Here is a 27,920-nt window from a genome sequence, read left to right on the forward strand (position 1 = left end):
ATGGTTAACGCCTCTCGCGTACTTAAAGTGAGACTCTCTATAATTATTGTTCTATGGACGTATTATAACCAGAGCCACACATAACCCAGAATGGGTTAATGCCTCTTCCGTATTTTAATTTTTAAGCGAGACTCTCTATGTTTGTTTACAAATAAAGTTTCCACCGCGTAGGTTGCCATGTCAACCGCGCAGGGTTTGTTTCGAACAGTTTGCTGAGATAAGGCTCTACCGGATTGAACTTGCAGACCGGGTAAACAATAATATTTAAAACGCATAAAGCATAATGGGCCTGCGTAAAATAAGCGATGGTTCATATATGTACACAAATACGAGTGTTCCAGACGAAATCCTACTAATGTTATTGAGGGACAATACTGGATTTTCTGTCAAGGTAAGGATTAGCTAACTCGACTAAGGGTAACCTATAGAATTGGTGTAGACATGTCCTACACTGCTTAATTAATATATTAACCACTTTATTTATTTATTTCTAATTATCCTAATCGATGTCTTCTAAAACTGATGAAAAGTGTTCATTTATGAGACCTTTTTGGTCACCTTCCTTTAACATTCTTGTTAACCTTACCTACTAGCAGCCCCAAGTATCAAAGGGCAATGAGTCCCATCATCCTCCACATCGTAAAGCCTTAGTTATTGGGGAGAGGGAATGATCGGAAGTGAATGAACACTACTGATAGTAACTAACCTAACCTGACTTAGGACATGGGTCCAACTTTGTGCAACTTGCTCCCTCTGGAAGGTAGGCTACCTAGCCTATCCCTAGGTATGTTTTTTGGCACAGGATATTGGTACGGCAGCTGTATCCCTGATTGCAATAGATATTGGTACGGCAGTGAACTGCGCATGCGTCAATTTCAGACTTCATGCCGCACAAATAACATAGTGGTCTGTCAGATTTCTGTCATGGTGCCGTATTGCGCTATTGACTTACTGAAGGTACGGCAGTTTGCTTATCATGCAGCAGTTAACGTACACTGTTGCTAAGAGCTATAGGTATGGCACTAGAAGATCAGCAACAGTAGTAATAATAGTCGAACTGAATTGTTTCGCTGAAAATGTTCAATTCAAAATGTCCAAGTGAAGCACCATACTGTCATCACCAAAGCACCAAAACATTTTGACAGTAAATGAAAATATAAAAAAATCACAATAATACTTAAACATACCTAGATTTTGACTATATATAGATGAAAAATAAACTAAACTAATCTATCTGCGTGCTTAAAATCTTTAATCTCCTCTGAACAGTGTAATAATACATAAGTCTTTGCCGAAAAGCGATGTTTTTCAGGTTTCAATGAGCTGAAAAAAGCAATAGACGTCTACGAAGAGTCAAACTTTCAGAAATTGTATAACCGTTGGTTACGAACGATCGAATAAGTCATGAAAAGAGCTCCGAAGAGGAGATTCAAAGAAGACTTGAAGTACACACAAATCGTGCTCTACTGTATTCATGGTAGTAAGAAAAACTACCAAGGTCGATCCTCTGGTAAACGGCCTAATCAATCGTAAGTAATCATTCAAATCAGGTCTATATTAACAGCATGTTTCCCATATTGGACCCACTACTGACTGCTGCAATTTTACTAGCTAAGCTTCAAATCTTCTTTGAATCTCCTCTTCGTAGCTCTTTTTAGGGCCGATTCAATCGTTCGTGACCTACAGATAAACAATTTCTGGAAGTTTGACTCTTTGTAGACGTCTATATTGCCTTTTTCAGCTTGTTGAAACCTGAAAACATCCGTTTTTCCCTGCGAAAACTGATGTATTATCACACGGTTTACGTTGCTAGATTGTCATTTCCTTGCTGTCACTGATATGCCAGAGGCGGTAGACAAGGGTTCGCGCATGCGCAATTCACAGCCGTACAATACCTATCGGAATCAGGATACGGCTGCCGTACCAATTCCAGTTCGATGTTTTTTTCAATAAACCCTTTACAATGGAAATGAAAATCAAATTACTTTATCTTTTATGTAGGATTAGTTGGTAATTCCCAAATATGTTTTTTCATTGCCTGTAGTCTGTCAAGCATAGTACTTTGTCAAAAGAGGGTGTGGCAAAGGATAAGCAACATTGCCAAACATGCTTTCCTTATTTAGCAATTTGTTCATGAAACTTACCTGTCAGATATATATATAGCTGTATTTTGTTCATGAAACTTACCTGTCAGATATATATATAGCTGTATTTTCTGAAGTCCGACAGAAATTCAAAAACTTCCGGCACACAGTGGTCGGCCAGGTGGTTAGTACCCCATTCCCCCGCCGCTGGGAGGCGGGTATCAGGAAACCAGTCCATTTTCTATTCATAATTTTTCTGTCGCCGGTGCTGGAAACACCTGTTTTCAGTACCTCCGTCTTAGGATTTTGGAAACTTCATGGCCGCTAAATATCCTAATTGTCTTTTGATTTATTGACTTGGATTTGTGGCTAGGCATACGCTATCTTAAATTGTTTTGAATATGATTCATTTTTGTTTATCTGAATCTAGTTAGGCTAGTTTTCAGAGGGTGTTGTCTGCTAAGATAGGGTGTGGCTACCGAAAGCTTCGGTAGTTCCGCACTCGATATGCACGAGGGCTATGTGTCTTGCTTCTTTGTTGAGATTTGTCATGTAAGGAGTGTGAGACTTTGTCTAATTCCATAAGGAAGACGTATGATTCATATGTACGCAATTAATCAGTAAACCAAAGTCAGGGTAGGCTAACCTACCTGTAGACTATTTTGCCTAACCCTGTAGTATGGCCTACGGGCTATATATGTCTCGTGAGGTAATGCCCTTTACGTTTTATAGATTCCATCTGTATCTTGGAATCTAAGGTGCTCGCTCTCCTATCATTGTGGAAAATGAAAAGTGCTACTTCTGTAGTTTGTTACTCCTAACCCTGTATGTTGCCTTCGGGCCCTAAACAGTTTCTGTAGAGGGTATTGACCTTTCTCTGATACTCTATCGATTCGTAACTTAGAATCGAAAGTGCTGGCTTTGGAGAGCAAAAAGTGAAGTGGCTAAGTGCAGTGACAGTGCCCTTGTGTAGTGGAGGGTGCGTCAGATCGGCCTTATTTCGCCTCTAGGCCGGGACCTCTGCTTGACTCCCAGGAACAGGGAGAGAGCATGTCGAAAGCCGAAGGAGGGTTACGAGGAAACTCCACCGATCTGACGTGCCTTCGGCAGACCTGAAGTTACTCCAGGCTGCCAAAGTGCGTGCACGAATCCTGAAAGGATTGCTTCTCGTCCTCCGAAGCGTCCTCCCTGCGCAGGGTTTGGAGCTTTCGGAAGGACTCGCGCCCTCTAAATAGAAGCTTTATAGAAGAGGACGTTTCACGTCCTCTCTCTCTCTCTCGTCATGCGTTGCAGTGAGAAGTAAGAATGCGAACGTCGCCTGAACTCGTGTACGTCTTTCCACCGAGAAAAGGGAAAGCAAGTCATATTAGCAGGACGCTTTTGAGCGACGAGTCCTAGCTTTGTTGCTGTGAGAATAAGAAGGCGTTCCCTCGCCCTGCGTATTCTCACACGATCAACCCTTCACCTGAGACTGCTTCGTGCAGTCGGTTTTCTCTCCGAGATGTCTAATGCTCTTCCTGAAGGCAGTTTCGCTTGCATTGACGCCTGTCAGGAGCGTGACGCTTTTCTGCCGCTTTTTTTTTTGGACGCTCGGCTTGGACGGGACGTTCGGATGGACGCCAGGCGCGCGCGCGCGGGTGCACGCCAAGCGCGCACCAGTAGACGCCGAGGCCGAGCGCACGCCAGTGGATACCGAGCGCGAGCGGCGCCGCCCGAGAGTGCTCGCTGCTCGCCAGTGGACGCCGAGCGGCGCGGCCGAGAGTGCTCGCTGCTCGCCAATGGACGCCGAGCGTGCTCGCTGCTAGTCAGTGGACGCCGAGAGCGCACGCCAGGTGTGTCGCCTGGCTGAACGTTTCTGTTGAAGTCTTCAAGCTGATTTGGGCCTAAAGATTTTTTACCTAACTTCGGTGATCCCTTCTACATCGCCTGCGAAGAATGTGAAGTAAGCAGTGCTTCGGAGGAAGCTTAAAGTGAAAAGGCAACTTCGTTTTCGAAACCCAGCAAGACCACGGGTTTTCGTGAATTATAGAGGTCTTTGGTCAGTAATATTGCTTTTCGTAAAGTCTAGGATTGGATGGAGTTATGGAAAGCTCAAGGAAAGATCTCTTTTGCTCTACCGCAGTCAAGACTTTGCGGTAAGGCAGCTATGGGTTATGTAAAAGCTCGACGTCCTGCACGTCAGGACTCTCGGCTACGTTAACAGTAGGATTCTTGCAAAGGCACTCATCAAAAGGAGGAAAGCGCAAGACAGGACTTCCTTTGCCATACTGCTAATAAATTTTGATACGGGAGAGGAAGCTGGTTGGAGAGTTTCTTCCTCTTCCCAGGATAATTTTGCAAGCTTTTTTAGCCCATCTGAAAACAGGGCTTTTCAGATGGCTAGATTTTTGTTAGTTCCTAGTCGGGGACTTACGCTGCCGAATTGAACATCGTCGTTCTACTGTAACGTAAGCCGTCTCTTATCAGGATTCTTGCCCCTCCTCGTTGAGAGGAATCGAAAATAAAATGCTCGACTTCCTGGATTACGTTTTGTCAATTCAGTGAATTTCCCCCATTGACAATATACTGTCGTTTTTTCAAGTAAGTGGGTATACCCCTCATTGACAAATTATCTCTTTGTCCCGTAAATGGTTAGTTCTCATTGACAAACTTCTCATTAACTTTATATTGCGTAAGCGGATAAGCTCTTATTGACAAGATTCGGAAGAGCTCTCATTCATCATTCGCAGACTCGTACAAGAAATAGACTTGTAGACTACGTCACTGAACGCTTAGTCCAATAACATAGAAGCTTGAGCTGTCCGCTTCAATTCTCTTGAGTTTTGTTTATGAACTTGCCTGTCAGATATGTATGTAGCTGTATTTCCGAATTCAGCTATAGTATATATGTCTGCCAGGTAAGTATGAAAAAACTTTATTGCAATATAATATCATATTTTGCCTTGCGTTATTTTACTACTGGTTGGCTCAAGGTCGATATACGCTTGCTGTGTAGTTACCTCTTCGGATGGCAACCGAGAGGTCTATTGTCCTATTAATTTAAGGACATTTAATCGTACTCCCTGCAGCCTTCCAGGAGTTTCCGATTTATCTTTTACCGTTGTATGGTAGTGTTATGACGACACAAACGCATCTATATTTAAATTTAGCGTTTTCTGTTTCGCTTAAATATCCCAGCTTGAGAGTCCTCTTTATGCTAAAAATTACGGACATATTTCTTCGTAGAATAGGGTAGCTGGCAACCCAGGCATAAAGTTAAGAGACGACGATCGTAAGCTGCTGCTGTCACTGTCCTCTCCGCCAGTCCAAACGAGGCAGTACCAGCTCGTTCGCTGTCATGCGCTGTAGGTTACGTCTCTCCTCTCCTGCGGGATTGACTGACTAACCGTATCTCTGTGCTGGCAGTTACGTCTCTCTCTCTCCTGCGGGATTGACTGACTAACTGTATCTCTGCCCTACAATCACGGACTTTAGCCTTTACATGAATGAATAAACATTGCATTCGTTTTGCCTTACTATGTTCTCAGAGATATCTCTTACTCCTTTCGGTGCTCGTTACCGCACGGTAATAGGACTACGAGTCTACCGCAACATTTCACTATTATAGCTCTCCTGCTTAGGCAAAGCGCAGCCTTTTTAGGGAAGTAAACATACTGTGTGAGGGAATGGATGAGCTTGCTGGGGACCATTTCCTTCTAAAGAAGTTTGTTTCCCTGAATAGACTGCAATTCACGACAAAAAATATACAGTTTTTCCTACCGGGAAACTGAAATTTTATTAAAGATCTAGGAATGATTCTGAACATCTCTCGGTGCGTTAAGTATCACTTGAGGTGATAGAAAGAAGGTCCCGGACATCTGGAGAGGTTTCAGATGTCCTGGATCATAATCTGAAAGAAGTGGAAGCAATTCTGTCGTCCCTCCAGTCCTGGAAACGAGTTTTTGGAACCAGTGGTCCATATCAACTCTGATCTTCCACAGCTCTCTCATATCTTAGGAAGTATCTTCTCTCGGTCCCTGTTCGGGTTTACGAGAAAGAGCCTATTATAACAACAGACGTAGAATGTAACGATCCTCTAGAGGTTCGTTACAGGATTGCAAAAGTCCGTACGAATCGTCTCGATCGACGGCAGCAACTACTGACTTCCGAGTGGAATCTTTCTTTAGAAGTATGTTGAGAGTTATGGAGACTTTAGGAACGTCCTTTCATACATCTCTTCGCTATGATATTGAACAGGGATGGATGTTTAGTCTCTTTTTTTCCCCTTTTTCAAACGCTTAGGAAAAGTAATAAGATGATTTATACCATCACAGGGAGCGACAATGACGCTAATCGCCCCATGTTGGCCTTCAAGATCCTAGATTCACAGAGTCACGTCCTTCCAAGGACCTTTTTTCCGAGAGAGTCGGTCTACTTTATCACGAAAGGTACCTATAACCTCTCCACTCTGAGTCTGATCTACGTTCAGACTACGAGATGTTGACAGCATAAGATTGCCGTCTTCCCTTTCCGTTTGAAGAATAGGGATAGCTGGCAGTCACAAAAACTATTAAAGAATACGCAAAATGTTGTTGACGGCCTTTGGGCTCAGAGATTTGCTTCTGTCAAACAACAAAGCCCTTCACGATCTTTGAGTTCTGTGGAATCTCGAAACTCGCTCACCATCTACTTTTTGTCTCACCTGTTTTCTCGGAGTCAGACACTCGTGCGAGATCAGGAGACACATAGTAGCCCTGAGTTTCTTGTTGACGAAGTCGGTTGCGTTTACACACCCCCGATGATCGTTTAACATGAGACCAGGTTGGACTGTCAGGCATTCGTCCTTCGGGACTGAATCGCCTTTTTGGCTCCTCGCTCCTTTCGCCTTTTATCCTGGGCACCAGAAAAGCCTCGAGTCAGGTAGTTGGGCTCAGGTAGGTTGATTCGCTAACGACGTTGGGTTGCGTTCGATACCCCTAACAAAGGTTTGCTTAGCTTGAATCGCCCAGGCAGTCCAGACACTCATCCTTCAGCGAAGAATAGTGCCTTATGGTCTTCAGGGTACAGCCTTGCTGTCCTTGATGCGTCTGACTGGTCAACTGGTCGGTCACCTGACTTTAGTACAGACTGACTGACTGTGCATGTCCAGATCGAAGCTTTCAATATGGAACTTAGACATAGTCTGAAGTTCTTGATGTCAAGCATTCGAACATCTCCTACCTGTTAACTTCTTGCACGTGATCAGGAAGGCCCTTTCTAACCACCCTAGATACGACAAAGAGGGTTAGTGAGGTTTTCAGCCATCGTCAGAAGTTTTGGCATTAGAGAACCACAAGGCGGTGCGTTCTCTAAGCCTTCCGTTGTGGCCTAAGAATGGAAACCCGTCTTGTCTTGGGCCAGGAGCTTGGAATCAAGGATGGCACAAGTTATTGGGCAGGAGCCAGAGAGAGTCCTGTGCCCTGTCAGGTCTCTCAAGTTTTATCTACATAAAACTCAAGAAAGTCGAAGTCGTACGGACAATCTGCAGTGTTCCGAAAAGACCAGACTTGCCCATATCGAAGAACACCCTGGCTTTATTGTTAAGGAGTTCTTTCAAAAAAGCTCCTTCATTGTGTTGGCACAAAGATTTGAAATCTTTTGATTTGAATGCTCACGAGGTGAGGGCGCGGCCTCGGAAGCATTTCAACAGAGCATGGCACTCAGCAACATCCTGAGTACCATGTTTTAGCGAAGCAACTCTGTGTTCATTCACACTCCCTGCGAGATGTTGAAGATGGCATATGAGATCTGCTGCTCGCTAGGGCCATACGTGTCTGCAGACACAATCTTGGGGGCAAGTAGTACCACTCATCCTATCCTGTAGAAAATGGTTAGGAAGAGCTCTTAATTTAGTAGTTGAGGTCGCCGCAACGGTGACTTCTTAACTCTTAAGCCTTAGTTAACACACCTTAACTTTGGCTAGGTTGGTCAGGTGGTGATAATATATATATATTTTTTTTTTTCTTTTTTTTTTTACTATTTCTTAGCCCTCATGGTATGGTCAATATGGTCTAGTCACGTCGTGGTCTCGCCCCTGTTGACAGATCATCTGGAGTGCAACCAGCTATATAGGTCTCTACCTCGCTTGGCAACTCTAGTAGCCAACAAGCAGACTTACGTGGCAATAACCACGAAGCCAGCAATGCTAACAGGTGGAACCCACAAGATTGTATCATCTGCATGCATTTGTTTCCCAAAATCCTTCTATTCTGTCCCTTCCCACCTCCAACGGTGGGATTCAGCTATATATATATCTGACAGGTAAGTTTCATGAACAAAATGATATTGTTATGATACAATAAAGTTTGTTCATACTTACCTGGCAGATATATATAATTAAGTACCCACCCACCTCCCCTCAGGGGACAGTGGAAATAAAAATTAGAATAGAAAATGGGACTGGTTCCTGATACCCGCCTCCCAGCGGCGGGAATGGGTACTAACCACCTGGCCGACCACGTGTGTGCCGGAAGTTTTTGAATTTCTGTCGGACTTCAGAAAATACAGCTATATATATATCTGCCAGGTAAGTATGAACAAACGTTTTATTGTATCATAACAATATCATTTGTTTAAAGACTGCAAACTTCCACCAAGGCTGAGCAATCCATCCTGTAAAATGCCCCTTCCCCTCTAAAATGACATTCCTATCTACCACTCCAATCACATGTTGTGAGTCACAAGGCCTATCTTGGGTAAAATACTTTTCTCTTTTTTTCATATAACTGTTGCACAATCCTGGTAACAAACCCAGTCAAACAAACCTCCTTGTGAAAATTTGACAATTTTGTACATGATGTGTGCTCAGAATTATTATTTGTTCATTCGCGAACAAACCCTCGGTCTTAACAATAGGATCATTTCTAGCGCCTAGCTGGATCCGGTTAAAAAGCAAATGAAAGCAAGGAATCTTGTGATATCTGGCAACGCATGCGTAGATTGGGTGAAGAGTGGTCAAACGCCGATCATCTACGCCAGTCTTTTCTTAACCGCCTGGACGAGAGTTGGGTTTTTCCCTCTCTTGGCCTTTTCCCGGTTCTTACCCATTTCGTTTCCTTTAGTGTGTGTGTGTTTTTACCTGGTATTATGGCTTCTGCTCCTTCTCGACATCAGCGTTTGTGCCCCGGAGTTCCTGGGTTCCCGTGTTCTCGGTTTTTGGCTTCGTCAGCGACAGACCCTCAACATCACATGCAGTAGGTGTCATTCGAAATTTTGTACAATTACGAATCCCTGTACGGAATGCCGGGCATGGCCTATGGAGCAGTGGAGGAAGTTTTATGGTAAGAGGAACATCAGAGAGTCTCCACTCTTCCTACTTGGGAGGGCTTTGCTCCTATTCCCGATGTTTCATCTTCCGCAGTAGTCAACCCCCATAGTAGCGTTGTCCCTGCATCTCCTTCCTTTTCTTCCCTTGATTCATCGATGGAAGTATCAGGAGGTCGCCAGGGTATTTTGTAATATAGCCCTCTCTTCCTTGGGAGCTTTTTCAGTTCCCGAGAAGGGTGAGGTTTTTTCATCATTCTCTTCTCTTCCAGAGTCGGAGGCGTCCAAAATGGCGGCAATTTGGAAGAGGCTTGGGCTAGGGGGTACCCCATCCTTGGAGGGGTTGCTAGCCCATTTTGTGGAGGCTCGCACCCCCCCTTCCCGGTCCAGCCAGGCCATCCCCTCTCTCCCGCCTCATCTCTGCAGGGGGTAGCAGTCGGCCATCTTGTATTGCTCCACCGGAGTCTGCCCTCGCCTGTCTCAGAGTGACGCTGCAGTGTCAGCCCCGTTGTTGTCATCACGGAGCCCATCTTCGTGTATTCCTCCGCCAGTGGCGTCTCTTTCCCCCTCGCTCAGAGGGGAAGCCGTGACGTCACCACCGCTTGTGACGTCACTCTCAGTCGCCTCCTCCGATCCGCCTCACTTAGCCGCGACGTCATCTCTGCTGCCCAGTTCAAAACATCTCCCTTCCTTGTCTTCGGAGCCTTCTCTGGCACATCAGTCTGAGGTCATATGCCAGGCAGTGCTTCAGAGGCTGGACTCTGTTTTGGATGTGAAGTTGGCTGCCTTATCGGTTGGGAGGACTGGTAGGAAATGCGTTGCTTCATCCCCGCCTTCCAAGAAGAGTGCGCATAAGAAGCTAGTGCTGTCTTCCTCTCCCTCTTCTCACACCTCATAGGCGTTATTCAAGCGTTGGAAGGCTAAGGACTTTGCCCTTCCCTTTGCTGCTGAGGGAGGAACAGCATGGACATGTTCCCGAGAATACTGTGGTTTGGGGCAGTGTTAGTGATGTGTGTTCTGCAGGGGTTGCTTCGCCGCTGAATCTCGTACGTGCAACCCCACCCCCCCTTCCGTCCCTGCACATCGCGAGCATGTTGCAACCTCCCCTGTCCGTGCACATGATGGTAGTGCTCCTTCTTCTCCAAGGCCTATTCGTTGCCGTAAAGATCTGAAGGCACCTGTCAAGAGGTCGAAGGTAGTGAGCACAGAGGTGGTGCAGCCAGAGGGTTTGCCTGCCTCTCTAACTGGTACTTCCAAGACTTCCACTATAAGGGATTCTCCGTCAATCTCGAGTGCTCGAGTTTCCCCCCATCTCACGTACGTACGGTTGCCACGCCCTGTCTGGTTTCATGGACGTCTGGAGTCACCTGTTGAGGTAAGTGATGTGCCTAGTGTTATAGTGGGTCCGTCTTGGAGGCTGACGCTTGGACCCAGCGTAGATAGGTTAGTAGGGGTTTCAGACTTTTTGGCTACTAACCCTTCTGTGAATTTTGGTGAAGAAGCACGTTAGAAGAGCATACACATCCTTCTCGTCGTCAGTCGCCGGTGCCAGAGCAGGAGGAGGGAGACATGCAGGAGTTTCGGTCTTCCTTTTTGGAAGTTGTTGATCTCATTCATGGTTCAATAATTTGGAAAGTAGGACTCAGGCTTGGTCGTCTTGCACTCCTTCTTGCTTGGAAGCCTTGGTGGGAGCTACTAAGGACCCCAAATCATCTCTTCAGCCGCCGTTGTCGGGGCACGTTCAGTCGGTCTTGCAGAAGGTTAACGCCTCTGTTTCTGACCGGGACGGTTCATTTTGCTCTAGAGGCTCTACCAAACTACTACCCCCACCTCTCTCAAGACATAGGAAGTACTATGCTACGAGCTCTGCGTTTTTGTTGTCACGCCACCTTAACCCAAACGTCATTCGCCTGAAGCCGGGTTTGACTTTGGAACAGGTGAGGTCAATGGCTCCGTCCTTGTCTCCACAAGATGCCTTAGCTTTGGAATCTACGGCGGCCTCCATGTTGCAGACAGTTTTTCTTGGCTGGACCTCTGGTGTGTGGTGATTGCCAAGATAGCTTCTGACAGGTCCCCTGAAGGGTTGGTGAGTGCCTCCTCGCTTGCCAGTCTTTTGCAGTCCAGGGGCAAGGCGTTTTCTTATTTGGCTCACCTCAGTGCCAATTTATGGGCTAATCTCCTTCTGGTTAGGAGGGACACGGCTTTGTCTAGGATGGAGAGGTCACTCGACACCAAGTCTTTGCTGGCCTTGAGGAATGGTGATCTGTTGGAGTCGCAATTCTTGTTTCCACGGACAGAGCTCGAAAATGCGATAGACCGACGTCAGGCTGACACCAAGGACCGACTGGTGCACCAAGCCGTGTCTAAATCAGAGTCCCGCCCTTGGAGACGTCCGGCCCCTCCTCCTCCCCCTGCCCCAGTCCAGCAGCAGTCGAGGAGATTGGCAGGGCCTTCCCGATCGACACAGCCCAAGTCTCAGGATCAACGCCCCTTTCGCTCTCGTTCCTATAAACTAAGAAGAGGCCCCAGGGGCAAAGGTCAAGGGGGCCATCGGTAGGTTGGGCGCCTCTTCCTCTCCTGCGCCACGAGTTGGGGGGTTGCCTGGCTGGCCATTGGGCCAAGTGGCAGAGTTACAGGGTGGAGAAGTGGGTTGTAGATGTCCTTCGGGTGGGATACCTGTTGCCATTAGACTTCTCTCCTCCTCTGTCGGACAAGCCGCAGCTCAGGAAGACGTATCCCCCAGATTCTCTGAAGTTCTTGGCTCTTCGGGAGGAAGTGCAGAAAATGCTGGACAAGGATGCGATAGCAGAAGTAGTGCATCCGTCCCCGGGGTTTTACAGTCACATCTTCTTTGTGCCCAAGGGATCGGGAGGATGGAGGCCTGTGATCGACTTATCCACCTTGAATCGCTTCATCAGGAAGACACGGTTCAAGATGGAGACCCCGCGCTCGGTGTTGGCAGCCGTGAGGGAAGGCGACTTCATGCTGTCGATAGACTTGAAGGACGCATACATCCAAATCCTTGTTCATCCCACGTCCAGGAAGTTCCTTCGCTTCTCTCTGGCGGACAAGATCTTCGAGTTCAAAGTCTTGTGCTTCGGGTTGACCACAGCCCCTCAAGTGTTCACAAGGGTCTTCTCTCTCGTGTCAAATTGGGCCCATGCTAATGGGATCCGTTTGCTGAGGTACCTCGACGATTGGTTGGTCTTGGCAGTTTTCAGGGAGAAGCTGCTGCAAGACAGGGATCGTCTTCTTCGGTTCTGTCTGGACCTGGGCATATTAGTCAACCAGGAAAAGTCGAACCTCGTACCCACTCAAAGGATTCTCTACCTGGGCATGGTCATCGATACGACAGTGGCAAGTGCTGTCCCGTCGGATCAGAGATTGGAGAAGTTGCGGGCTGTGGCGCGCAACTTCCTATCAAAGTCGCATCAGTGGGCTCATCAGTGGCAGGTTCTTCTGGGAGTGCTATCTTCCGTGGAGAAGCTGGTCCCTCATGGCCATCTTCTTCTTCGGTCTCTGCAATGGAGACTGGGGGAATTCGGGTCTCCGGCAGGGACTCTCCCCTGTTTATGGTCCCACTGTCTTTGGAAGTGAGAGAAGACCTTCGTTGGTGATTGGACGACCAGAATCTATTGAAGGGCATCCCTCTGCGTTCTCTCCCTCCGGACTTCCTTCTGTTCTCGGACACCTCCCTCGCAGGTTGGGGCGCGCACTTAGGCAGCCTCATCGCTTCAGGCATTTGGGGTTTGGAGGACAAGCAGCAGCATATCAACATCTTGGAGTTGAAGGCAGCTTTCCTGGGTCTGAAGGAGTTTCAGGGGATGGTAGAGGGTCACTGTCGTTCTCATGTCGGACAACACCACGGTGGTAGCCTACGTGAACAAACAGGGAGGCCTGGTTTCTCAGCATCTTCATGCCTTGACCGTCGAGCTTCACTAGTGGGCAATCAGCAATTCAGTAGAGCTCTCAGCCAGGTATATCCCAGGGAAATGGAACGTGGTCGCAGACAAACTCAGTCACCAGGATCAGATCTTAGGCACAGAGTGGTCCCTTCAGCAAGTGGTGGCAGACAAGCTTTTCCAGATTTTGGGGAGACCCATGCTGGACCTTTTTGCGACACGCTACAACAGGAAGCTGGAGGTGTTCTGTTCAGTGGTCCCAGATCCCTTGGCATTGGCAAAAGATGCATTCCAACATCCCTGGGACAACCTGGAAGTGTATGCCTTCCCTCCGTTTTGTTTGATCCGTCAGGTTTTGAACAGGCTGTTTGGTTCACAGGGTCTCAGAATGTCTTTGGTAGCCCCTCTGTGGCCTCAGGCAGAATGGTTTCCAGATCTGCTGTTGTTGTTGTCGGAGATTCCGAGGGAGATTCCCCCTTGGTGACATCTCCTGTGTCAGCCCCATGCAGAAAGGTTCCACCAGTCAGTAGAATCCCTGTCTCTTCACGGTTGGAGGCTATCAACTATCTCCTCCGAGAGAGAGGCTTTTCTCAGAAATCAGCTGGGCACATGTCCAGCAGTCTTAGGAAGTCAACCTCCGCAGTTTACCAAGGCAAATGGGTGTTGTAAACGGGGTTTTTCTCCACTCGCAACCTCTATTCAGCAGATAGCAGACTTTTTAACCTTCCTTTGGCAAAGCACACTTACTAGCAGTTTTGCTTGTCATTTCGCCCCTTTTGATTGTTGGTCTGCCGGCCGTGCCCGGCCCCACACTTGCTCTGAGTTTGGTGTTATGCCTGAAGGGTATCAACATTTCCTCTTCCTGGGAACTTTCCCTCCTAGTTAAGGGGTTCGAGCAGTCGACTTCTCCTAGAGACCTCAAGCCTCCAACGTGGGATGTTTCCTTGGTGCTTAAGAGCTTGACTAAGTGTCCATATGAGACCTTGCGTCACTCATCTGACAGGAACCTGACGCTCAAGACAGTTTTCCTTTTGGCTTTGGCATCTTCCAAAAGGGTAGGAGAGCTCCACGGTCTGAGTTATGAGGTGAAGCACACCAGGGGTTGGAAGTCAGTGTCCTTCGAATTTGTACCGGAATTCATTGCCAAGACCCAAAATACCTCGGTGCATGATGACAGGTTCGCTTCGTTTTCCATTCCCTCACTGACTGACCTTGTGGGTGGTGATGCTCAAGAGCTTTTGTTGTGCCCTGTTCAGGGCCTGCGTTTGCTATCTTAAAAGGACTCGGCACCTTAGACCAGGCTGCCGCAGACTTTTTGTCAGTACAGGCCGTACAAGAAAGAGGTGTCTAAGAATACTATCTCTTTTTGGATACGGGAAGCCATCAGACAGGCATACTTGACTCTTGATGATTCCATCACCACGTCTGTGCAGGCTAGAGCGCATGACATTAGGGGTATTGGTCCCTCTCTGGCTTTCAAAAAGAACTTGGTTGTACTTAGAGCCCTGAGTGCTGGTACTTGGTTACGCCAGTCCACGTTCACCTCCTTCTATCTTAAGGATGTTGCCTACAGATCTATGGACACGTTTTCCCTGGGTCCTCTGGTGGCTGCCCAACGGGTTGTGTAACTCATAGTTGCCCTTAACGGGGCACCTTTGTATCTTACCTAAGATGATTGTGTGGATGAGAGAATAAGTGAGTTGGCTGGCCTCCTTCTTTCTCTTGTACCTTTCCTTCTTCCTTCGGGCGGTTTAAGGCATTGACACATCATTTGCTGGACTGGTCTGATACAGGTGAGTGAGGTAGTCATACTAGGTAGTGTGGTCGTTGCAGTTAATCAATAATCTTACCCACTATTTAGTAGCATAGGCTCCACTCCTTGGCAAGGAGTCGGAAGTACTACAAACCCTAGTGCCTTGGTTTGTTATTGGACAGTCAAATTTTCTCTTTGTTTCCCTACATAATGGTTATCCCATATATTAGATATTAGTGTACTATCTAGCTTCTTAACGGGCTTCAGTACCTCTCCAAGAACTATTTCTTTTGAGAGCTGAACTGGCGGGTAGGCCCCCAGCCAGTCTAGGATGTCTTATGCCTCTCTCCAAGTACGAGTCTATCCTATTGTTAAGACCGAGGGTTTGTTCGTGTATGAACAAATGACAAATTTTCTAAGACAATTTGTATTTTTCATAGCTACAAATTTGAGGTCTTAACGTTATACTGCCCACCTCTAGCCGCGCCTCTTTTTGTTAAGTCATCCTGAGTTGGGAAAGACTGGCGTAGATGATCAGCGTTGACCACTCTTCACCCGATCTACGCATGCATTGCCATATATCACAAGATTCCTTGCTTTCATCTGCTTTTTAACTGGATCCAGCTAGGCGCTAGAAATTATCCTATTGTTAAGACCTCAGGTTTGTAGCTATAAAAAATACAAATTGTCTTAGAAAATTTGTCATTTCTGGATATTAAAAGATAAAATAGTTTTCCTGTCACAAAAGTTTTGAAGCTCTGACTGCTTGTACCCTTTTCCTAGTTCCATAATTCAGTTGTGTAGACTAGTAAAGTGAATAGTGTTTATTAATGTACTTGTTACACTTTAGTACAGTAATATCTTATTCAAGAAAACCTGATGAAATTATGGATAATATACGTATGTTTTGTTGTAATTCCAAACAATATTAGTATTTATTTTCTGGATAGTGATATGTTTCTGCTATCTCATTTACCTACCTCATAATTTTGTTATCACTGGTTTTATGTAATTTCAGCTTGGAACAGGTAGTGATTCAGTAAAAAAGTGGTGTAAGAACCTCCAGAAAAGCCCTGATGAATATATGGCTTTATTGCACAAAGCTGTTGAGTCCTGCTCTGTAACATATAGTGACAGTGACGAAACAGACAAGAATGAAGATGTTTTTGAATTTCAGGAAGACTGTCTTATATGGAAACAGTTTTTCCCTGACAAAAATGTTTATGGTAAAAGAGGAAAATTTACATTAGAGAAGGTAAAGTAAATGCATTTATTCTGTTTCATTTAAAGAAATATTTTAAAAGTACATTATAGATATTGGTATATTTTTATCACATTCTGTTTTGGGAATCATTCAGACAAGTTTGAGTGTGTAACTCATCTATTTGTGTCACTTACAGCTTGTAGTTTCTTTCCATGATACTAATTGGTAGGAAAAACTAAGAAAGTAATTTTATATCAACAGTACTGAAAAATTATACCTGTTATTTGGGTACAATTCTTGTTCCAGATGAATTTTCAAGATGCTGTAGAAGAATTCTTGAACGGAGCAGTAAAGGACTCGGATGCAAAGTCAAGTAGAATACAAAAACTCACTGATGATTTGGGCAAAAAGTCTAAAGGTAATTTTAACTGTAGTAGTTAAAATTCATATGACATCTGTACTACTACGGTAATATGTATACTGATCTTGTTTTTATGATAACTTAGTACAGAATTATGAATACTTTGTCTACTCTTCAAGGTTTTGTTTTTATTTATTTCACAGAATTCCTTAATAAATGAGAAAGACATTACAGTACTATAATATTTTATATTTATAGTACTTGGTATTTATTATGCATAATTTGATATTTTTTTAATATTCATGTATAAGCAAGAATAGGTACAATAATGAATAATTTTATAAGCCTTTCCTTAAGCATTGTGTGTTATTAACGCTAACTGCTGAATTGTATATGAACTCCCTGTGCAAGAAAATTCCACATTAGCTGTTTCACGCTCTTGTGCAGAAGGCTCAAGAGCCGTCTGTCAAGCTTCAACACACTCTACACTATTCAGGCCTTATCTTGCGCACACACTCATTCTTCCTGGATGTTAATACCCTTTATTTTTTCAATAACTTTTCTGTGTTATCTCTTTCCTAACACTGAGATTACACATGATTTTTACTAACCTATCATTTTCCATTATTTTAACCAAAATAAACGATCTCAAATGACTCCTCCATCATTTCACATTCTCTTAATATTTTTACTTCTTATACATATATCTTCAGTTTTTACACTAATGTTCTACACAAAGTTCATCTTTACGTTTTCAAATTTTTATTTCATTTACTCTCAACCTCCATATTTTATTCACAGAAAAGGTAGTTGGTTCAATCCATAGGCGCTGTAAGACTTTTCACCATCTTTTGCACACTCCCTACTGACTCCCTACTTTACACATTTGGTGACTTCCATCTTTTATCCTGACATTGTTCATTACATATACTCTTAATATGCATCATAACTTCAATATCTTCATTGCCACTATATTCCAAATGATCAATAATCCCACACTTCATTCATGACCCATTTTACCCATAACTCCCTGCGTACTTCTGTTGGCAGCATCCACTTTTTCTCCTGCTGCTGCCTTGCACACCTACATCTACTGACAGCATCCACTCTTTTTTTTCTTTTTTTTCTGCTGCCTAGTTGTGCAGATGTCCTGGAAAAACTTCATATCATGCTGTTGTTGAAGCTTCTTTAGTATTTTCTGGTTTAATGGTTGATAACTACAGCTTATTTGTTGATTGTTCCAGCTGGATTGTTGTAAGAATGATGGTGCTACATCATTTTTCTCTTAGAAAGAATTACCAGTCTAAATGTCCTGGGCATGATTGAGCATGTGTTACATCTACTTTGCCTGTGACTAGTAATTGTCATTTTTTTTTTTTTGCTTCCTTCAGAAGCAAGGAATGCTTTCCATCCTTGAGCTATGTCAGTTGTGTCTTGGTTGCTCGCCCAATGGAAGTATTATTAGTCAAGGAGGCACCCCATAGGCCTAGAGAAGCCCAAACAGCTGCCATCTTGTTTGATTGAGAATCTGAAATAAAGAAAGCAGAAGGCATAGCCTCCTCCCTCACAGGAAGGACATTGTATCCCGTGGGAGAGAGGGCTACATTAAACATAATCTCGGCCTGTGCAATTGCCAATACTTCCAACGACAAATCAATGGAAGAAAAGGAAGGAGACTGTGGTACAACCAACACAGAGGGAATGTTCTGGAAGAAGGGGATGCTGAACTGTCCAAATGAGGAGGCGAAAAACCCTCCCAAGAAGGACAAGTAGATACTCTACGATGCTCCCTCTTCTTGTAGAATGCCCTCCACTGCGACACAGGCCGGGAACAACATTCCACGCAAGGATTAGTAACGGTACAAAAATTAGATTGACACTTACTGCATGTAGTATAGGGGTCTGTAATGACAGCGGCCAAAAACATGGAGCACAGAAATCCCTGAATGCCTGGGCACATGTGTTGACGAGGCCTAGAGGAATTGGAGGACTCCATGATAATCAACAAGGCACACACAAAAGCACATTAAAAACAAAGAAATCATGGGCAAACAAAGTAACCAGCTTTGGAAGGAGAGCGCAAAAGTCTCTCCTAGGCAGTCAAAGCGTCACAGGGTTCTATGCCTGGTCAGTGACCAGCTTCCACCTTGTATACACAAGTTGCCAGATGCCACAGATTCCTTGCTTTACAATCTTTAATTGTTTTTAACTGGTTTCCAGCTGGCGCAAGAAGATTATGATATTGTTAAGACCTCAGGTTTGTTAAGTATGAAAAATACAAATTTATTAAATATTTGTCATTTTAGTTGTGCAGAACTATCTTGATTCTCAGCCTGAGTCTGTTTGATGGTGCAGGTCACCCTGTGCACCATTTGGTGGTGCTCTAGGGACAAATAGTATATATTCCTGTTGTCCTTTATCAGGTAGCAGGGCATGCTTGGCTGGTTCAACTTCCATTTCTAGTCATGAAATCAGTGAAGTTGATCATGTTAGATCACTTTTTGTGCCTTCAAACCGTGAATCAGTGTCTTGGACTTGTAGACATTTTTCCTGATCATCTGAAAGGGGACAAGTTAGGCATATCTTCCATACTTGAGTAGAAATTCCAACTTGTCCTACCATGGATTTTGCTGGATTTAGCAGCTCCTTTCCCATAGAACCCTTGCATGCTGAGTTAGAGAGGCTTTTTTTTTATAGATAATTGGGTTCATTTATGAGCAAAATGGTCATGGGGCATCAGTAAGAACTAATTGTCATCCTCAGTGTACTCCATTTAGTGCACCTTGGTTTTTGCCCTAGAGTCTGCAGTGTCCTTTTAGTTGCCCTTGTCCCAGCCTACACAAGGCATTATGGAGGAGATAGATTCTCAGGTCTCCAGATCAAAGGAATTCTTCATCCTCCATTCTTTATGCCAAACTCCTTCCCCCACCTTTGTCATGGGAATGGAAATATTATGTCCCAGAGGATGCTGAAACTTACTCCATATAGGAGGACCTGTCAGTCTATACAGGAACAAATTCACATGGAAGGAATTTCTTTTGCCTCCTCCAAAGCAGTAGTCGTGGAGCTGGTTGCCATGGCTTCATTCCAGGTTAACATCATGGTTGAAATTTTTGCTTAAAATGATGACAGACATTCCCTTTTCTGAAGTACAGTGGTTCCCCCCTATTTGCGGGGAATGTGTACTAGACCCCCATGCAAATAGTTGGAGCCCGTATAAAAATGCTGAAAGCAACCTATTTTGTTGGTTAAAACTCAAGAAAAACCCACTAAATATTTTTATACTTGCTTTTTTAAGTTTTATCACAAAAAGTGCATTATGATGAAATTAAAAAAAAAAAACAGGAATTTCTGGATATTTCACATAGAAAAATACCGTGAATAGGCGAATTTTCCGCAAATAAGGGGTAAAATGTTCCCAAGAGAAATCCGTAAATGTGTGAGTCCGCGAATCCTGAGAACGTGAATCTGCAGGGTCCACTTTATCTTAGGAGGAGGAGGAGGAGGAAAAGTCCCAAAATTCCCCTTACCAATCTGGAAACCTGTGGCTTAACATGGTCTCAAAAAGGTATGATGGTGGTGTTGGTTCATTTCAAGGCAATTTATGATCAAGACGAGTTTCATTTTAGGAACAGATCAGTTCTAGGTTCTGTCTTTATTCTTTTATTGGTTAAGGTTGAGATGGTGTTTGAAAAACCAGGAACTAAAGCTCAGGACTCCATTATCCAATTTGCATTTTCCCCTCAGTGTTCCTTTGGGATCCATGAAGTTTTACTGCAACCAAGGCTTTTGGGGGCAGCTACATAATCAACAATGGCATTTGGAAAATGGTAAAATGTAGGACCAATCATATTCCCAGGATCTCTCTTGGGATCAGAAGTCCTCGTGTCCCTTTTCTTTTCCAGCCGAACTCCTTAAGCTGTATTGAAAGATATCTTCAAATACCCTTGGGACATCCTCAACAAAAGCGTTTGTTGTATAAAAATGTTGGTGTATTTTAAATGTAGTTATACAACAAATTTCTAATAATGATAGAAAAATTAATAAATTTTTTTCATCATGTCCCTCCAAGTATTTTGTGCCCATAAATAATTTTCAAGAAGTTATTTATATTCCTGTAATTTTCAGAACTCCAAAGCGCAAAGGATTTAGCAGCAAAAAGTGTGCAAGAAAAGGAGATTTTTGAGAAGGAGATATACGGGAAGTGTGCTTCTATTATTAATACAAAGAAACTTCGGATTAAACATCTAATGAGTAGCCAGCCTTGCCAGCCTTCAACATCAGGCATGTATCATTGAAAAATATGTTTATAGGTTGTAATATCACTATAAGCACCACTTCTCTTTCATCCTATCAGTGTACTGTTGATAAACACAGATATGCCATTTCATTGACAAAAGCAGTTGTATTAATTAATGAATGTTGTGTCAGTTCTTAGTGCATTATCAGTACAGAATTTTTAAAATCTCGTTCTTGCTCATTGTGGGTAAAAAATTTTTGTCACATCCTCTCCTACAAGAAATGCTAGTTCTTGGTTCCTTATACTATGCCAAAACAAAGAATCCAGGAACCTCCATAGCACCTCCCTCTACTGCTAGAACCATGTCAGTCCCACATGATAGCTCCTTTGTGTAATGTCTTTAGCCCCCAAAGAATCTCTGTAACAGGTCCACATTGTGCAGGGTGTGAAGATGTGAGAATTAGTACTATTTGGATTTTTTTTTTTTTTTTTTTTTTTTTTTTTTGCCATTCAAGTTGTGTGACAAGTACTATTTTCTGTAAAGTCAAAACCCTAGCTGAACAAAAAGAAAGGTGGCAGCATTTCTCTATCGCCCATTTGTGTTTATCTTGAGCCAATGATCATGATTTAGAGAGAAATCTTAAGGGGTATACCATCCAAGCTAACTTATCTTAGTAATATTCATGAACAGATTAAGAAAACAGTAAGTATTTAGTATGAAACAGGGTAGATATTTTTTGTTTTAATCTATCCACAAAGTGAGCATGAATGTGATATGATTAGCTTAGAGGCTCTTGTGCTGTGCTGTGTTGGGGGCAGTGGTGATGATGATGATGTTAAGTACTGAGCAGAAGTCTTTGCTAATGCTTTAGTATGATGATATTGGTCTATGTCATTGTAAGTTTTCTAGATAGTATCTATTGAACTAGCTTTATTAACAGTTTTGTGGTGGTTTCATATACGCACCTGTTGTTTCTAAATAAGAACTGTACTATATTAGTACTAGTATGTTTTGCTTGATCGTTTTCTTAATGGTTGTATAATTTTGCAATTTCCCCCAAGGCAACATTATGGGTAAGTCAGATTAGGTTCAGGACTAACATAGGATACAGTTTTGTAATGGCAGATGTGCAAGTGACTCAGTCATGTGCATTACACTTTGGGTGTCTGATTGATCCACCTATCCATGTAGAGATCCCTGACAAAATTTACCACCATGCAGTCAAGTTAGTTGTTAATGACAGTAATGTTTGCAGGAAAGTGATATTCTAAGTCTCTTCATGGAGAAGCAAACAAGTATTAGATGACTTGCAGACTTATATTACTTCAATGAGTCCTTGCTTAAATATGTATACAGTAATCACCAGATAGCTGTCCTTGTGGTTTGCATCCTTTCTAAAAGTTTTGCATTTTAAGTGCTGTAGGTAAAATCATAGCATTCCTGAATTTTTGTCACATTTGTTGTCTGTATTCATAATCCTAGATATCATTATAAGGTCAATTTGAAATTTTATTTCAGTGTCTATCGATGCCGACTGAGACGACGAGTATCCTAATTGAACTGCAAACCTCTCAGGAGTTTCCAGTTTCGATTTTTGATACTGATGGTGTTGTCACGACAACACCAACTCAGCTTTTGTATTTACCAAAATCCGTTTCTCTTAAATATAATTGCCCGAGCGTATTTTTCTGCTCGATGGTTCTAGCAGAACCCATTCCTTCGTAGAATGGAATAGTTGGCAACTCAGGATGAAGAGGCGGCGAGAGCTAACGTATGAGACTATTGTCTTTGCCATAGCAGCTCAGTTCCAGCTGTGACCCTCAGCGATACGCAGTCTGTTACGTCTCTCTCTCCTGCAATGATGTACTGCCGAACCGTATCTCTGCCCAATAATCACGGACTTAGGTCCCTGATTAACGGGAATTCTTGCATGCATGAATGACCATCTTCTGCTATGTCGCTCTGTTTCATCACCTTCGACATTGCTAGTATTTTTCCACAGAGATATTTATTGGACTCTTTCTTTTTCTGTTTACCGCCCTGTAACGGAAGTCTGTAATAGTCCACCGCTGCTTCGCACTAAGTTATGAGGAATGTTTTCTTCAGACATCGGAGTTTGTCTGCAGAAAATTTCTCGTATTCCTAGGTGTGCAAGTTCTTTGTTCACCCCGAATTAACAGATGTATCGGAAGACATCGCCTGTTCCCCGGACTGACAGTTCTGCTTTCTATATTCAGCCCATGAAAAGCAGTTCTGCAGGCAGTACTTCCCGGAGTTTTTCTTTGCTGAAAAACGATCAGCTTTCATAGCTAACGACTTATCATCGGACAGCATCGATTTAGAGGTTAGCTTTTTCAGTCCTTGGTAAGCACAGGTTCAGAATCTTGAGAATCTTTCTCTCGATTCGACTGTGAAGTAAGTTGCTTCTCTGTCCTCCTTCGTCTTCTATGGCATATAGTGTTGTTTCTCCTTAACTGAGATTCAACTACTATGAGAAGGTTTTGCCTTCAGGAACCTCGGTCTCATGAAGGCATTTGACTTTCTCCTGTGGGGCTCATGCCTTAACAGAATCGTCACCTTCTCCGTCCGACATCGGTGACAATCAGATTATAGTCTTTCGGCTTAACCCTTCAAATATGATGGTCAAGTGACTTGCTCGGATATGAGAATCTTCGTCTCTTCTTGAGCAATTTTCCTCGATACTGTACGCAGTCAGTCGGCAGCTGTCAGAGCGCCCGAGTCAGTAGCGCGACACGGTGTAGGCCTAGTGTTGTTCTCTGACACGTCAGAGTAGCGAGGGGAAGCAGCACTAGGGACGTATGAAGTGTCAGGCATCTGGAAGGGGGACCAGGTTAACTGATACTTCAACGTGTTTCAACTGTATGCAATCTTTCTGGCTCTTGAGTGGTTTCAGTATGAAGTCAGAGACACGGTGGTCCAAGTCAATTCAGACAACACCACGGCTTTGACATCCTTCAGAAACAAGGAGGACACATTCCTTCTCCCTTTAGGAGGTAACAAGAACCCTTCTTTTGGACGGAGGAGAGGGATCGCGCTCCTTACCAGATTTATTCAGGGAGAGAGAGGAATGTGAGGGCGGACCTGTTGAGCAAGAGGAACCAAGTCCTTCCTTTGGAGTGGACTCTCAATCTCGATGTGTGCCTAAGCCTATGGGCCCTGTGAGGCAGGCCACATGTAGACCTGTGCGCCGCATATCAGAACAGGAGATTGGACAACTTTTGCTCCGCATTTGATTACCCGAGAGCAATAACATTCGCGCTCTCCTACTGGACTGGTCAGGCATCGAGGCGTAGGTCTTTCCCCCACTCTAACTGGTGGGGGAATTGATGAAAAAGTTCCTGTCCTCTACAGGGAAGACTCTAACCCTTATCGCTCCCTTTTGGCCCGCTTAAGAATGGTTCTCAGAGGTTCTGGAATGGATAATGGACTTCCCCAGATCCCTTCCACTAAGGAGAGATCGGCTCAGACTACCCCACTTTGAGAGCTTTCTCAAATCCTCCCCGCTCTCTGCCTGACTGCCTTTTCAACTTCGAAAGACTCGTCAGAGCGATAGGATTTTCGCAAAAGGCTCAACATTACGGGTGTACCAGTCAAAGTGGGAAGTCTTTCGACGATGGTGCAGGTCGAAGAAGCTGTCCTCTTCCATTACCTCTGTGACCGACATTGCTGATGTTCTTCTCTTTCTGAGAGAAGAATCTCCCCTACCGGTATCCACAATAAAGGATATAGAAGCATGCTCTCCGCTGTCTTTAGAGACAGAGGTCTAAAGATAGCGGAGGACAAGGATCTTCATGATCTCATCCGGTCCTTAGAGACCTCCAAGAGAAGTCCTCACTTTCACCTAGTTGGAATCTGGACTTGGTTCTCAAATTCCTCACATCCAACAAGTTCGAGCCTCCCCATCAGGCTTCTTTTAGAGACCTGACGAGGGAAGGTGTTTTTCTCTTGGCCCTCGCAACTGCTAAGAGGACAAGTGAACTTCATGCCTTGCACTCGTGTCTCGGATTTTAAGGAGACTCGGCAATATGTTCTTTTTAGCCATGATTCCTAGCAAAGAACAAAAACCCCTCAAACCCTGGCCTAGAAGCTTTGAGGTTGAGGGACTCTCCCCCTTGGTAGGGATGGAGATTGAGAGGTCTCTTTGCCCAGTCAGGCCCCTTAAGTTCTATCTTCAAAGGAAGAAACAGATTAAGGGTAGCCTAGAGAGTCTCTGGTGTGCGGTGAGGGACCCAAGAAGACCCATGTCTTTAAACGCCCTGGCCTTCTTTGTGAGAAACACATGGGGCGTGCGATGACGACTCCTTCAAGCAGCTTAGAGTAATAGCGCATGAGGTGCGAGCCATTGCAACTTCTTTATCTTTTTGTAGGATTTTGTCTATGAAGGACATTCTAGCTGCCACGTACTGGAGATGCAACTCTGTCTTTGCATCCCACTACCTGAAGGATGTAAGAGTGACTTACGAGAAATGCTTCTCGCTGGGTCCATACGTATCTGCGGATTCGGTGCTGGGACAGGGAGCTGATGCCGATCCTTAATTAATTTTTAGAATTTGGTGTGGGGTTTTTTAGGGTTGTTTGAAAGAATGTTCGGGGTAACTTCTTTCAATCTTTTTGCTAACCCGGGTGTTAGGATCAGGTGGTCGGGATCGGTGTTGTGCTCCTTGATTATGCCTTTAGGCAAGGTGTTTTGTCATATAAGTGGATTAGCACCCATTGACAAAGATCCTCAGGATTCTGTCGAGTAAGCGGATAAGACCCCATTGACAGATCCACAAGAACTCTTAGCATAAGGTCACTACCTCGCTGAGGCTCTTGAGGCGAAGTAGACTCCTAGGCAGTAGCCATGAAGTCTTCCGCCTTACCAGGTAGGAACCAAGGTTTTTTATGTTTACCTACAACTTATGTTGTTTTCCTGTCTATTTCAGTAGTTAGCTGTCTCTTGCCCACCACCAGGGGTGCCAATCAGCTAAGTATATATCTGACAGGAAAGTTCATGTACAAAAATGATATTGTTATGATACAATAAAGTTTTGTACATACTTACCTGGCAGATATATACAATTAAATGGCCCACCCAGCCTCCCCTCAGGAGACAGGTGGAAGAGAAAATCTGATTAGAAAACGGGAATGGTTCCTAGTCCTGCCACCCAGCGGCAGGGCGGTAGATCACCTGACCTACCTGTAGCGTGTGCTGCGAAATTTGAATATCTGTCGGGAACGACGGAGTCTAAAGCTAAGTATATATCTGCCAGGTAAGTATGTACAAAACTTTATTGTATCATAACAATATAATTTTTAAAATATTTCTGTCCTTCCACGGGAACTTGTAAATTAATATTTCCCACCCCTTGCAGGCCTCTTTTCCCCATGACAGTCGTAAAAAATCCGCTAATTTTACAGTTATAAGCATTCTTTCTAATCTTTTTTTTTATTTTGTCAAATTGAAATTATGTACAGCTTTAATAGTATCATAAAAGATAAGAAATAAAACTAGGAACAAATTCTTAGCATATTTATTTAAAATATTTACAATGTATCCTTGGATGGAAATTTCTCAGCTCACACTCTTATAGGATGATCTGAAGAGTTGCCAATGGTGATATATATGGAACTAGGAACATTTTTCCCACAAAATTCATTCAAACTGTATGGCGCCAGCCAAATCTTGATCATATATCTACGATACCAGTTCAGTACCCCAAAACTGTATGTGGACTGGCATGGCATCACAGAAGGAAGCACATGATGTTTTTCTATCTCTTCACCTTTTCAGTAAGATGCCAAGTTTGGAGAGCCAGGGGGTACAATGTACCTGCAGCACCCACCACTGCCAGTGGATGGGACATGGTTTTATTTCAGTGTAGGTGTCATTGTTTTCTGGTTTTTATTTGGTACTATGCCCAAGGCAACGACAGGTACCTTTCATGCTTTGCTAGCAATCAGAACACTTCCCCAGCTGCAAAGTTCCCCCTGAGTAGGAGGCAACCCATGGTATTGCTCTTCCACTTTGAGTTAAGTTGAGCACCAACCACAGGCAGTATCCATCTGCAGTAACACTCTTAACTGATAATTAACAACAAGCAATGTTTTCGATGCTAGCGGCATTTCTATTTCATTTCACTTCATGACTTAATGTTTTGGAGTAGAATATGTCCATGATCCCACCTCCTTTCAATTTGGAGTCAGCTTTGTAATTATGTACTGGGTAAGTCACTTATACAAAAATGATATTTTTATAATAAAGTAAGGTTTTGTATATACTTACCCAGTAATTACATGACCAGAGCCCCTACTTCTCCCCTCTGATAGACATAATGTGTAAAACAGAATGAGGTGATTAGCTAAGTCGTCTTAATATTGCCGTTAGGGGTTGGCACTATATACATACACTGAGAAATCGAAGCGCTACCTGCAAAATTTTAATTTAGGTTGCCATTACAGGGAAACTATAGCTCTGTAATTACTGTGTAAGTATATGCAAAACCTTATTTTATTACAAAAATATCATGTTCAGTTTAACTTTCATTTAGGCCATCCCTGTGAGAGTGAAGTATTTGTCTGGATGATTGTTTGAACTACGTAATAATAATAATCTTTTTATTAAGACTGGTATATACAAGCTGAAAGACTGAACCCAATAATGCAGCTTGTTTTTATGTTCATACTCCTTGTATACATTACCTACAAAAGAATTAATGATTTCATACTTATTGATATTTTATGTTTTCCAGAAAAGCATGACACAGCTGTAAGGAAAACAAATACTGACCAGTGCAGAACCTGTAAGTCAGTCAAGCATACCAATGAAGTCAGATTGTCAAGGTAGTGATGGTTATAGTTCAGACACAGATGTTGATGACCCTGATAAGGAAGATATTGATACTGATGAAGAGAAATTGCAAAGGACAACAACACAGAAACACAAGGTAACAAGGAAACGTGTAAAGCTCCATGAACAATTTAATGACTCGCAAGATAGCTTGTTTAATGATAGTCTTGAAGCTGAGCTATATTCGACAGATAATGCAAGTAAAAAGCAAAAGGTGATAACAGAAAAACAAGGAAGAGTTTAA

At 43.7% G+C, this 27,920-nt stretch overlaps 2 protein-coding genes across 3 annotated transcripts in view; one reads left to right on the forward strand and one right to left on the reverse strand.

The window, feature by feature from the left end:
• LOC135197891 (transcriptional protein SWT1-like) overlaps positions 1 to 27,920 on the reverse strand; it is a 151,649-nt gene that overhangs the window by 54,739 nt on the left and 68,990 nt on the right. The window lies entirely within an intron of this gene.
• Positions 170 to 27,813, forward strand: LOC135197893 (uncharacterized). Its single transcript, XM_064225109.1, has 5 exons — positions 170 to 391; positions 16,039 to 16,275; positions 16,531 to 16,642; positions 20,714 to 20,869; positions 27,579 to 27,813. Exons 1-5 carry the CDS (start codon positions 284 to 286, stop codon positions 27,671 to 27,673), a joined length of 708 nt encoding a protein of 235 aa, XP_064081179.1. The 5' UTR covers positions 170 to 283; the 3' UTR covers positions 27,674 to 27,813.

Source organism: Macrobrachium nipponense, chromosome 21 (assembly GCF_015104395.2).
Source record: "Macrobrachium nipponense isolate FS-2020 chromosome 21, ASM1510439v2, whole genome shotgun sequence".
Classification (NCBI taxonomy): Eukaryota; Metazoa; Arthropoda; class Malacostraca; order Decapoda; family Palaemonidae; genus Macrobrachium; species Macrobrachium nipponense.

Bases quoted from the DNA above. Each gene is read 5' to 3' on its own strand.
- LOC135197893 (XM_064225109.1), top strand. From the start codon at position 284: ATGGGCCTGCGTAAAATAAGCGATGGTTCATATATGTACACAAATACG. The intron at 16,276-16,530 runs GTAAAGTAAATG...TTCTTGTTCCAG, and splicing joins GAAAATTTACATTAGAGAAG to ATGAATTTTCAAGATGCTGT. The intron at 16,643-20,713 runs GTAATTTTAACT...TGTAATTTTCAG, and splicing joins TTTGGGCAAAAAGTCTAAAG to AACTCCAAAGCGCAAAGGAT.